This window comes from Sparus aurata, chromosome 24 (assembly GCF_900880675.1).
Source record: "Sparus aurata chromosome 24, fSpaAur1.1, whole genome shotgun sequence".
Taxonomy (NCBI): domain Eukaryota; kingdom Metazoa; phylum Chordata; class Actinopteri; order Spariformes; family Sparidae; genus Sparus; species Sparus aurata.
In genome coordinates this window covers 12,817,506-12,829,738 of record NC_044210.1, presented here as the reverse complement: position 1 = coordinate 12,829,738, position 12,233 = coordinate 12,817,506, and the positions used below count along the sequence as shown (strand labels likewise).

The following is a 12,233-nucleotide window of genomic DNA, read 5'->3' as shown; positions in this document are numbered from 1 at the left end:
GACCCCGTGCTGCTACACCCAGAACATCTTCCTGACAAAAAGTGGCATTTGCAGAAGCATGTCAAATTTAAAATAAGAGTATGACTTCCTGAGGTTAGTCTTGTTTTTTATCGGGTTGAATCGTGTCATTCTTCAGAGCTGCGTCGGGAGACATCACACACACTGGTGTCTCGTGAAATACGTCTTAAACGGTACAGCAGTTCTGGATGGTCGGCCTGGGTTAGACAGACTCTACTGTCAGCCTGTCTGTGATCGTTGAAGGTCTGATGTTGAATCAATATGTCTCATCATCTCCTCAGCCTCATGGAGATCAGGTGGAGTTTCGTAGACCGCAAAACATTTCCGGTGCGTCACAGCGGTGCGGCATTCTGCTTATCAACTGCAGCAGATGGGGACTGGTTTTATAACGCAAAAAAAAAAAAAAACATCATATCATATCATATCATCTCATTGATATTAAAATGACCTTTTGCACAACTCTTTCGACATAACTACTGAACAGATTTTTTTCTGATCTCCATTTTACATCTCCGTAGCACTGCTTTGAGCTAAATGCCACCGTTGCTTGCCACGTGCGTTCAACTTTAGCCCGTTAGCATGCTACTATTTGTAAATTTGCACAAAAATGTCCATCCATCCATCCATTGTCAACCGCTTATCCAAAATCGGGTCGCGGGGGGCAGCAGCTTCAGTAGCGAGCCCCAGACTTCCCTTTCCCCGGCCACGTCGGCTAACTCTGACTGGGGAATCCCCAGGCGCTCCCAGGCCAGAGAAGAGATATAATCCTTCCCTCCACCTGGTCCTGGGTCTACCCATAGGTCTCCTCCCAGCTTGACGTGCCAGTTATGTTAAAAATGTCATTAGATAAAAAGTTAAAGGAGAACTTCGGTCGATTTAAACATGCAGCTTCATCGCTCAAGCTACCCTTGACTTGCCAGTAACGAAGACGCAAACACATTTAGTCAAACCATTACAGAGCTCCGTGAACGCAGATTTAGCATTGAACGCTAACAGCATGGGGTCAGAACTTTACACTGTGTTTTAAGCGTCTTAACATGCTCCACATCTCACACCAAAAGTTATCGGCAGACACCTTAGCACACAGCACTGTAGCGTGTATGACTCAAAATGAATAAAAAAGTAGTTACAACAGTGTGTTTGTGCAAGGAGCTACTTACCTGTTTGTTGACATCCGTGTCTTCCGGTAGCTAGACCAAACTAGTCAATCCGTCGAGCATGCGCTTACTCCCTCACTGGCGGAGACGGAAACGTATTCCAGCATTTTCGTGTTTATGTTCATAATGTACATGTCCATGTTACAGCCTGTCATGAGCCATGAGCCTTACAATAGCCTGTTAAGCCTGTTAAGTGCACACTCGACGGATTGACTAGTTTGGTCTAGCTACCGGAAGACGCGGATGTCAACAAACAGGTAAGTAGCTCCTTGCACAAACACACTATTTTAACTACTTTTTTATTCAGTTTGAGTCATACAAGCTACAGTGCTGTGTGCTAAGGTGTCTGCTGATGTTGCATAACATTCGGTGTGAGATGTGGAGCATGTTAAGACGCTTAAAACACAGTGTAAAGTTCTGACCCCATGCTGTTAGCTGTCAATGCTAAGTCTCCGTTCACGGAGCTCTGTAATGGCTGGACCAAATGTTTTCGCGTCTTCGGTACTGGCAAGTCAAGGGTAGCTTGAGCAATGAAGCTGCATGTTTAAATCGACCGAAGTTCTCCTTTAAGGGATCAGCATAGTTTTCCCGAGGAAACTCGCTCAAAACCACAACTGTTGAAAGAGCTGTGTTAGAAAAAATATAAAGGCCGCAGATCAACAGATTAATTAGACGTGGGGCTCCACGGATCTATAGCCAATTTCACAGCAATTGATACAGTTGTTTATATATAACTTTATATATTTGCGAACATCATGACCAACCAGAGAGCTGTCAGCAAAGAATCCATATAATCCACATTTTAAACTGTAATTGGATGGAAACTGTTTTGATGGATGTTTTTCCAGATGAGACCAGAATAGAATCTGTTTAATTGTCAAGTCAGGAGGAAACACGAACCATGTTTTTATTGACTTTTCTTTACTATGATGAAGTTTATAAGTTGTGTTGCTTATTTGTGAGTATAAAACAATTCATATCACAATCAGTATTATATATGTATTTTTTTTTTAATTAGAGGTTAGTTTGTGTGTTTTTGTTTTGCTTGATCTCTTTTTTTTTGTGATTTTGCCCAAAGCATTTTGGGTAGTAGATGCCGTTTTACTCAATATCAAACAAACAAACAAACAAACAAACATATATGCCTATGAAATAAATGGAAGGGACAATAAACAAATGATCAAACTGAAGTCTGAATATATCAATGAGTAAATATGGAGTACTTCAATAAACTTTTAAATATATTAGTATTTGTAAACAAAATTTACTTATTTCGGGGTGCTTTTATTTCATAATGACACATTTATTCATTTAATGGACATATTTATTTAATTATCTAATATTACTAAGCTGGCATTCCATATTTGGGTTGAAATATGAAATACGCTTGATAAATACATTTGTCTTGCCTTGCCTGGTGGTAGAAGGTGACTCCAAGTGTTTCTACGTGTGTCTAATGTCAATCATTAAAAAAAATCATGGAACAAATAAATGATTAAATATATGTAAATAAACAAAATCAAGTGTTTGAACAAAAGACGTGAGTGAAGACAACCAACGTTCACAGTGAAGCCATCAGTTTGTGAACGTGTGACACTGCAGCTCCCTGCTGGTGAGAGTATGAAAATGCAATTTTAAAGGGTTGGTTCAACTAAATGTCCCAAACAAAAGATGTTCTCTCTTGCTTTTAGATGCAACTATTTTATTATACTCAACTTTACATCTAAATTTAAGCCTTTTTGACTTTTTTTTCAAATTTCACAACCTCATTTGTCATTTTAACATTTAATCATGGCCTTTTTTAATCTTGTATGGTAAAATGTGATTATATTTTGTTTGCCATTTTCTCCGCTCCGCCATTCGACACCAATCGGGCTGAGTGGAAAATGTGTTTAATTTATATGCTGCGCTGAAGAGTTACGACTCTGAATGTTTTAGATCATCCACAGGTCACACGTAAGGTCTCGTGGTATTTTTAAGGTAGAAACTGCAACTTGTATCCCCTCAAAATGAAGCCTCGTCTACTTCTCTACATATGTTATGTCAGTGGATTATTATTAGATCAACCAAAAAGTGATTATTCCCTGTTTTATTATAATATTTAAGAAGCCCGAAGAGAAAGAAATACCCCGTAAGTAACAACAACAGCAACAACAACAGATGAGTTGACAGGAAAACATTGTGTCTTGGGATGAATATTGATTTCGTCTCAATGTTATTGCATGCTTAAACCGTTGACTGATAATTAGCTTACAAGCTCTATAATTACTTTTAATGACAACTTGAATGGATCCCTTTTGAGAGAAGTGCTGTACTGCTGACCTGAATACATCGCGTTGATGATAATGAAGGAGACTTTACAGTGAGGAGCAAAGAGAAGTCACGGCATCTTTGACCGACAGCTAGTTTCATTCAGCGTAATTAGCCAATCAGGGCCTTAATAGTTATATATGAACTCCTTCCTCTCTCGGCCTCACGGATGATTGGATCTCATCTTGTGTGTTAAAGTGTCATATTTCAGATTTAAAAAAAGAAATCAGGTCAAAAAGGAGACAGAAATTCAAATATGTGTGCATATAGATGTTCCACTACTCCACCTTGTCTGAATGAATGATCTATTATTGATAATTTAATTGTTTGAATATTTCCTTGGATATCTAATTTGGTTTTACAACATCCCAGAGAGCCACGGCGGCAGGAAGAGTCCGACGGTTCCCAGCAGACACACGATGATGAACATCCACAGGAAGATCCGGTCCACGACCATGGCAACGTACTTCCAGTCCTCCTTCACCTGTACAGACAAACAAAAGAGGAGACTGTGAATGTCCACACGTCGCCACAACAGCTGGAACTTTACCAGACAGGGTGATAAGAATCCTCAGCACGCACTGAGAAGTCTGCGTCCTCCGCTCTGAGATGCTCCGCGATGTAGGTCACCCCCTCCAGGGCCGACACCACCGCGGGAGACAGAAGAGAGGCGGACGCGCTCTGGATCGAACCGTGCTCCGCGGGAGGGGCGTCCCAGTCCAGGCTGAACGTGGACTGTCTCTGTGGGAGGAGGGTGTAGCCGAGAAATCGAGGGGAAGGAGGAGAGAGCGAAGAGATCCTCAGCCGGCCGTCTATCTTCACCCCGAACCTCCCCAGATGATCCGCGTGCGGGTCACGGTGGAGGTCGCAGTAGTGGATCTCGTCTGCGGCGTCCAAAGAGTCGAGCTGGTGGCCGCAGCGGAGGTCGATGTCAGATTCCTGAGTGAGCCAAGTGGAGCTGCTGTGGGAGGGGCCTGGAGTCCGGACAGGGAGGAGTTTATCGGTCAGGTGACGCCGCCTGAGACAACAAAGTGTGTTCAGGGACAATAACAAGTCAGTGAATTTATCTGCAGACATAGAAGCATGCTGTCTTACAAAAAAAATGTTTATTAAAAGAAAAAGGACTATTAAAGTGTTAATAATAACATAATAAACTTGTTTATAGTTAGATTATAGGACATTTATAGGCATCTATCATGGCTTTCTAGAACAACAAGAACTGAAGAGGGCAGTGTGTTTACTGGGAAAACTACACATCACAGTCCACGCTAAGCACCTGAGGAGTTTGAGTTGAACTTTTACTAAAATTTGGAGGCTTTTAGAGAAGAAAAAGAACATGTGCGTCATGTCCAAACTCGATTCCTTTTTATGGTTTACTATATTCAGTTTATTCCAATTTTGGGGTGTCAGTAAGGCCTCAAAAAATGGTCTCAGTTAAGAAAGGTACCGACGATGGTTCCAAACACGTAGGCCTTTACTGGTTCCTCACCTTACAGGCCTCAGGCCGTGGTCTGGGCGCTTCATGCACAGCCAGCGTGGCACCGCCGTCAGAAAAAGCCTCTGTACCCATCGGGGCATGGTGTGAGTCGCCGACGACCGGTGGTGGACGTTCAGCACAAACACGGTGATGACGATGGACAGCGTGACGAAGATCATGGTGAAGAGCAGGTACTCCCCGATCAGAGGTATGACCAGCGACGTGGACGGGATGATCTCGGTGATGAGCAGCAGGAAGACGGTGAGCGACAGCAGCACGGAGATGCACAGCGTGATCTTCTCGCCGCAGTCCGACGGGAGGTAGAAGACAAGGACGGTGAGGCAGGAGATGAGGAGGCAGGGGATGATGAGGTTGATGGTGTAGAAGAGCGGGAGGCGGCGGATGACGAAGTAGTAGGTGATGTCGGGGTAGATCTCGTGGCAGCAGTCGTACTTCTTGGTGTTGTAGGTGCCCACGGCGTTGACGATTGCCCACTCTCCGCTCTCCCAGTAATCCTAGAAATGAGATCTGTTTTCAGCCACGATAACAGCTTCTAAATCTGAGAAATCAAAGCCTGATTAGGTGTTTCGATCTTAATTAAACTGTATCCATGCGTTTTGTTTTCTTCTAAATTTGACGCTGCGCGTAAATGTTCCATTAATTAAAAAGCTAAGCGGCCGTAGCGTTTAGCTGGCATCCTTCCGCTGAACAAAACCTTTGGAAAAGAGAACTGGCAACCAAATCAGAAAAAGAAACGGAGGAAGAAATCATCCGTCCATCCGCTCCCACCTTCAGGTCCACCGTGGTCTCGAAGGGCTCCAGGTCGATCTTGGCGCGGTCGTACGTCCACGAGCCGAACTTCATCTTGCAGCTCTGCTGGTCGAACGGGAAGAAGGTGACGTCGATGGAGCAGGACGACTTGTAGATGGCGGGGGGCACCCAGCGGATTCGCCCGGTGTGAAACAGGTGGGCCTTGGTCATGTGGGTGACGGCAAACTCTCCGTCTGCACTGGAAAATGGGAGAAAATTTTACAAAATTGAAAATAAAGAAACCCACACGAGGTGTTATCTGGATAAAAGAGATCTTTGTAGTTGTTTTTGTTCACAGAGGCTCTAAAGTTTCCGTCTCATCGTGTCTCAAAGGTGAATCAACGCACCCCGAGCTGTTCCCATTTACGCAGGCGATGTTTAATAATTGATCACTGAATCCCAACGACACTGTATTCATGATGCAAGCTCGTTTAAACAAACGCTGAAGGAGGAGAAAGTTTCGTCTCCATCCAGGCGAATTTCAGAATTAATACTTCCTCGGGGCCCCGCGGGGAGGAAACCAGACTCAAACCGTATGATGCAAGATGGCTGTGGAGCCGCAATAGAATCAGGGTCATTTATTCAACAGGATAATTTGCATGTATTACCAAGTTCGGTACGCAGGAATATGCAGAAACGCTGCGGCACCGTCAAGCTGTTTGGCTCCATAGAAGTGACCTTCCCCTCCTCACACGCTCTCCAGCTGATGAGCGCAATGTTATGGATCAAGCAGGTAATTGATCACTACAGATAATTTCCACCTCCACCTACAGAAATTCAAAGTCGTGTCTGTTTCGAAGCAGCGTGTGTGTGTGTGTGTGTGTGTCCTTGGATGCGTGTGTGTTTGCGTAAAGACTTATTTTATATGCAGAAAGTGACGATAAACTTTTTCTTCTACAGAGTGTCGGGAACAAGACTTTGAAACTCTGGTTTACACTCCCTCTTGTTTTCCACTTTGACTCTGACGTGCATCCTTAAACTTCCTGAAAGGAGGATTTACACAACTGCTGTTAAAATGCGCGACTGTGCAGGTTTCTTTACTTGTTGTACAGCACGATGTCCGGCACCCAGATGAGCTCCGAAGGAACTCTGATGGACGTCACGTTGTCGAAGTCGGCGGGGCTCCACTGCAGCTTGTAGTCGGTCCATTCCTGCCAACACGTGCAACAGTTTACCGAAACACTTTTTATTGGATTTAGATGATTATATCATTAGGGGGTCGGTTTCTTTCATACCTGTTTCAGCCACACGTTGGTCGTCATCATCTGATTCTTCTCGTCCTGGTTTGGAGCCAGAAATCAACAAAAAACAGCACGTGTTTGGTTTTATATTTACATATCAATACGATATGAGGCAACGATAGATGTGAACGTTAGGATGGAATATCGGGGCCAGTGTTCAAAATTAAAGATGTCATAATAGAATATGTTGCTTCAGCTGCTGCTTTACAACCAACATGTTCTCATTCCGAGCTTGTCAACTATGGCGGCTCCATTAAATATGCAAAGTGTGACTTTTAAAATAAAACTTGCTTGGAAAATATTTGACATACTATGACTTTTTTTACTTTTAACAGCTAAAATTTAGCTGAATCGGTTGCAGGTTGGTTAGGTTTAGGGGCCGAAGATTACTTTAGGTAAGGTTGGATAAAACATCGCTACGTTACGTTACATTGTATTACGTTACGTTTGGTTACAATACGTTGCGTTATAATACGTTATGATACGTTACGTTATGATACGTTACGTTTGGTTACATTACGTTACGTTATAATACCTTATGTTTGGTTACATTACGTTACTTTATAATACGTTACGTTATGATACGTTTGCGTCTTAATGTAACGAGGTGGAAGAGTCCTTGCCAGGGGGTGGTTGAGTGGACACATATTCCTGACCCGACACCAAAAATTGCCTTGGTTTTTAGTTACGTAACTTCAAGCATCATAGTTCGACGACTTGGGACACACTGATCAAGCTGCTGTGTGTTTGACTCACTATGAGTGAGAACAGGCCGTTCAAATCACATCAGTGACTTTATTCTTGGACTGTTTTTTCTATGTCTTTTCTTCTCAAAATATTATGTCTTTTTTTTTCTTGAAATATGGCCCCAAGACTCCTTGTACAAAATGTTCCAGACAAAGATGAAAAGCCTTAATTTTTAGAAGCGTTGTGGTCTGTTTGTTGGATCTACAACTGTGTGTGCGTGTGTGTTCCCACCACGTCTATCAGCTGTGCAATCGAGAGGCCGAACTTGACGATAACCACGTCGGTGGCGTTCCGCGCCGGACGCGTCCACTTGCTGTATCCCCCGAATAACCTCCTGAAGAGATCGTCCTCAGTGTGGGTCCAGTCGTCCGCCAGCACTGGAGGAAGGACACAGCGAGGAGAGATCACTACCTGTGGTCGTTTGATTCTAAAAACCAGTGTCATACTTACCATACCTGCCAATTCATTCTTATGTTGCATGATTATGATCTGACTTGCATGTTGGGAGGTGATAGTGGTGTTACAGCTGGGCGAATGGGCTGCCAAGCCAGAGACCACTGTTCAAGACAGAGTTTCAACATTGTAAGTGTTACAAGTGGAACCACTTGACATTTTTCACAAGTTGCAGGGACGTCTCCAGCCGTGTTTGTGGCAACAAAACAGGATGCTTTTAAGAAGAAGTTGGGTCATTTCCAGCCAAAAAAAACCAAAAGGTATTTTTAGCAAAAAACATCTTTTCCGAACCCTAACCAAGCGTTTTTTGTGCCTAAACCTCAACATTACCAACAACAACCACCAGTTATGATGACTGGGTTGACCGTAACTTCCTGCCGCAAACAGCACATACAGTTTGTCTGTTATCCGACACAAAAGTTTAAACTTTTTAACGAACTCCAGGCAATTTTGGAGATAATGGAGTTCAAGTTTCCTCACATACGTATACCTACACAGAGCTTTTGCAAACAAACACATTTTAATTCCTTTGTCACTCCTGTAAAAGTGCAAATCTGTTGTTGTGTGCGAATTAAGCAAGATATTACATGTTGTAATTAGTTTGCTTTAGTGGTGCTGGTATTAGATTTTGTTACATTTCGACAGAGGCAGGCTAACTTTTCTAAGCTAAGCTAAGCTAAGCGGCTGGCAGGGGGTTGCTACATCATTACCATATGCAACATCCAACTTTTATTTTATTTTATTTTATTTGTGTAGTTTGGGTACAATTTATTAATCTTTTATAGAGGCAGCCTAATACGAAAAGCAATCCCACGTTTTTATTAAGGACATTTTCACCATCTACTCTCTACGTTTTGACTTTTCTTCACTGATTTTATGTTCAAGCTTGAAGGAAAAAATCTTTCTTAAGTTCTCTTGCCACCTTTTTTTTTATTGTTCTCTTTTAACCCTCCATCTCTGATTTACCACATCTCTCCACCTTCCAAGGTTTAAAAAGCACCATTCTCCACTTTTCAGTCTAAAATTCGCTTCTTTCTGCGTAAAAAGAAATACTGTATCAATTACCTGAACTTTATTGCTCATGAAATCTCACAGGTCCAGACTGGGACCTGCTGCACTCTGATTTAATTTTATACCACACAGCAAAATCACTAAAAATCAACGCTCTCCTGCGGTCGTCATCACTCATCCGGGTCATAATTTCATGCTCGAAATAAACCTCTTTACCTCCGAAGCGTTCAACCTTTTGTGTCAGATGTGATTTGTCTCGCGGGTGAAATGAACAGTGAAATATCTTTCTTCTTTTTTTCCTCCCGCTCAGTTTAGGACCAGAAACACCTCTTTCCTTCTGTCTCACAGCTTTGAACTCTGGCAGGCACTTTGGCATCGCCGGCAAGCAATTTAGGATTAGCCGGAGCAGGAAGACGGCGAGCCAGGAGCACAAACTGCATGCATGCAAACGCGTGCGATGCCAGTTTCTGCGATTATATTGGCTATTTATAACAGACAGAATGTTGTTTCAGGTGAGGCTCTGCCAGTGGAGGAGGAACAGATGACATGCTGTGCGATTACCTCGCAGTTTGTGAGTCTTTGTGCTCCGAACAAACACTCTGGATACGTTATTACAACAAATGATTCTGTTTAAACCCGCCCGGCATAGAAAAAGCACCCTGTCTACTACTGTCCTGATCAGCAGAATGATAAATAAGGATTTTCTTTCCTTCACAATCCATCATGCAGTGAATCTAAGGGCAGTTTATGACATTCAAATCATGATAAAGTGATATATCTGTCTTGATGTACAAGTCGTCAATATGAAAACGTATACATGGAAAAAAAAAGATGTTGTTGTAATTTAGATAATGGATAATAAAGTGTACCGTTCAAGATCCTGCCTCTGCTGTGGATATCTTTGTCACAAGTGTTTGAAAACCACATTGCAAAATATTGTACCCATGTATATATTCTGAGTTTACAGAAACACTGGCTGATGTATATTGATATTGATCATCTTTACTCCCTAATATGGGTAATAAAAATATGATAGATGAACTGTTCTTTTCTTATAAGACAATGTTTTTGGTGAGAAAAGCAGAATAATGCTTGTATGCTTTCGGTTGCTATGATCTTATTTTATAACATTTCATGCTGACTCGAATTTGTTTGTTTTATTTTGATAAAATCCTTATAGTACAAATATATATATATATATATATATATATATATATATATATATATATATATATATATATATATATATATATATATACAATACAGTACAAATACATAATGATTGCATTATAAGTGTATGAGTTTGAAAATGCCTTTATTTAACCCTAAAGATTAATATAAAGCTAACATGTGAATCCAAAGGAGGTGTTGTATGTGTATTTAGTGGTGCCCCTTTATTTACGTGTTTTTATTATATATATATATTTTTATTTTATTTATTTTTTAATCAATTACAATACATTTTATTTTATTTTTCAATCATCAAAGTCAATTTGTAAACATAATAAAGTCACTACTAACCACAATTTGGTGCTACTATACGGATTAAATAAGCATTTTTCTGACTTTACACTCCTAAAAGAAATACTATTGCACATTTAAGTTTACTATTATATTAATATGACAATAAAAAATGTTATAAAAGACTGAAAAAACGTATGCTATTACCCATTATTTACTATTAAGATCATATATGATGCTATAGAAGGTCAAATCTAGCTCCAAATATGATAAACTCGCCATAAATTCACTGTTAAATTGAAGTTTTCTCGAGTTTTAGATGTATAAAGACAGGAGGTGTAAATACTTTTAAGTGTTAAAATAAAGTAATGACATCACGTTAATGTTGTTTTAAGAGATAAAAACACGTCGTCTACTCACCGGAGTTGAAGAGGATCCAGCAGCAGCACATCGCTGTTAAATCTCCTCTCTGCTCCATCGAACAGATCCAGGTGTGTCAGGATGAACACAGACAGATCCAGGTGTGTCAGGATGAACACAGACAGATCCAGGTGTGTCAGGATGAAGCTCTGCTCGTTTCTGACGCGTTCATCTCCACATCTGTCCGCCCGGCTCCTCTCCTAACAGCTGGATGGGTCCCAGCAGCCCCGCAGAGCGCCTCCCCTCCCCGGCTCGTGTGTTCCTGTAGTGTCGGGGCTGGACTCCGGCTGTGACGCCGCCATCGATCAGGAGTTTAAATATCACGTTGATAGGATTCATATCAATGTAGAGTAATAATACCAACTTTAAAATACTCCATTACAAGTAAAAGTACTGCATTAGAAACCTCCAGCTGAGCCCACATTTATAAAAAATATGCTTCTTCTTCTTCTTCTTCTTCTTCTACTACTACTACTACTACTTCTTTGCTTGTTGTTCCCATGCTGGCCGTGTGAACACCCAACACTCCCCGACAGTCCAGCTCGCTAACTGCACAGCTAACTGAGCTAGCTGGCTAACAGATAGCTGGCTAACAACAGGTACAGTTAGCAACAGCAGCTAGCAGTTACTCTAGTGATAATGCAGCCCCTATTTTTGGTTAGCAATTTGAGAACCTTTAAGAAATGTTCCCTAATAGCTTTGTGAATGTTCTGTATGGGAACGTTCGGGTATTTTTTTGGTTAACCTCTAGAGAAGCTTTAGGGAACTAACTTTCTTCAAAGGTTATCTGGGGTTGACTTTTAGCAAACATTTAGGGAACGTTCCCTAACAGTTTTCTTACGTTTATTTGTGTAATGCTCAGAGAACCTATAGGGAACGTTCCCTAACAGTTTTCTGGATGTTATATTAGGATAGTTGAAGTGTTTGGGTAAGGGTTACATTTCTTGGGTCTAAGCAGCTGCCAGGCAAACAATCAAGGTCAACTATGACTCTTTCTATGATTCAAAATGAATCATAGAAAGAGTCATAGTTGACTCTTTTTATGATTCAAAATGAATCATAGAAAGAGTCATAGTTACCTTGTCCATGGAGGTTTTATATTTGTGCATTTTTCCGTTAATCGTGGAA

At 41.4% G+C, this 12,233-nt stretch overlaps 1 protein-coding gene across 2 annotated transcripts; it reads right to left on the bottom strand.

The window, feature by feature from the left end:
- Positions 1-1,687: 1,687 nt before the first annotated feature.
- Positions 1,688-11,372, bottom strand: LOC115576791 (neuronal acetylcholine receptor subunit alpha-2-like). Of its 2 annotated transcripts, XM_030409357.1 has the most exons (9): positions 9,441-9,629; positions 8,216-8,317; positions 7,992-8,137; positions 7,008-7,052; positions 6,814-6,923; positions 5,752-5,971; positions 4,975-5,477; positions 4,068-4,503; positions 1,688-3,969 (listed from the first exon to the last, which is right to left on the bottom strand). In XM_030409357.1, exons 1-9 carry the CDS (start codon positions 9,598-9,600, stop codon positions 3,844-3,846), a joined length of 1,848 nt encoding a protein of 615 aa, XP_030265217.1. In that variant the 5' UTR covers positions 9,601-9,629; the 3' UTR covers positions 1,688-3,843. The 2 variants fall into 2 exon arrangements, with proteins under 2 accessions (XP_030265217.1, XP_030265218.1); XM_030409358.1 differs by lacking the exons at positions 8,216-8,317; positions 9,441-9,629 and adding an exon at positions 11,106-11,372.
- Between the last annotated feature and the right edge of the window lie 861 nt (positions 11,373-12,233).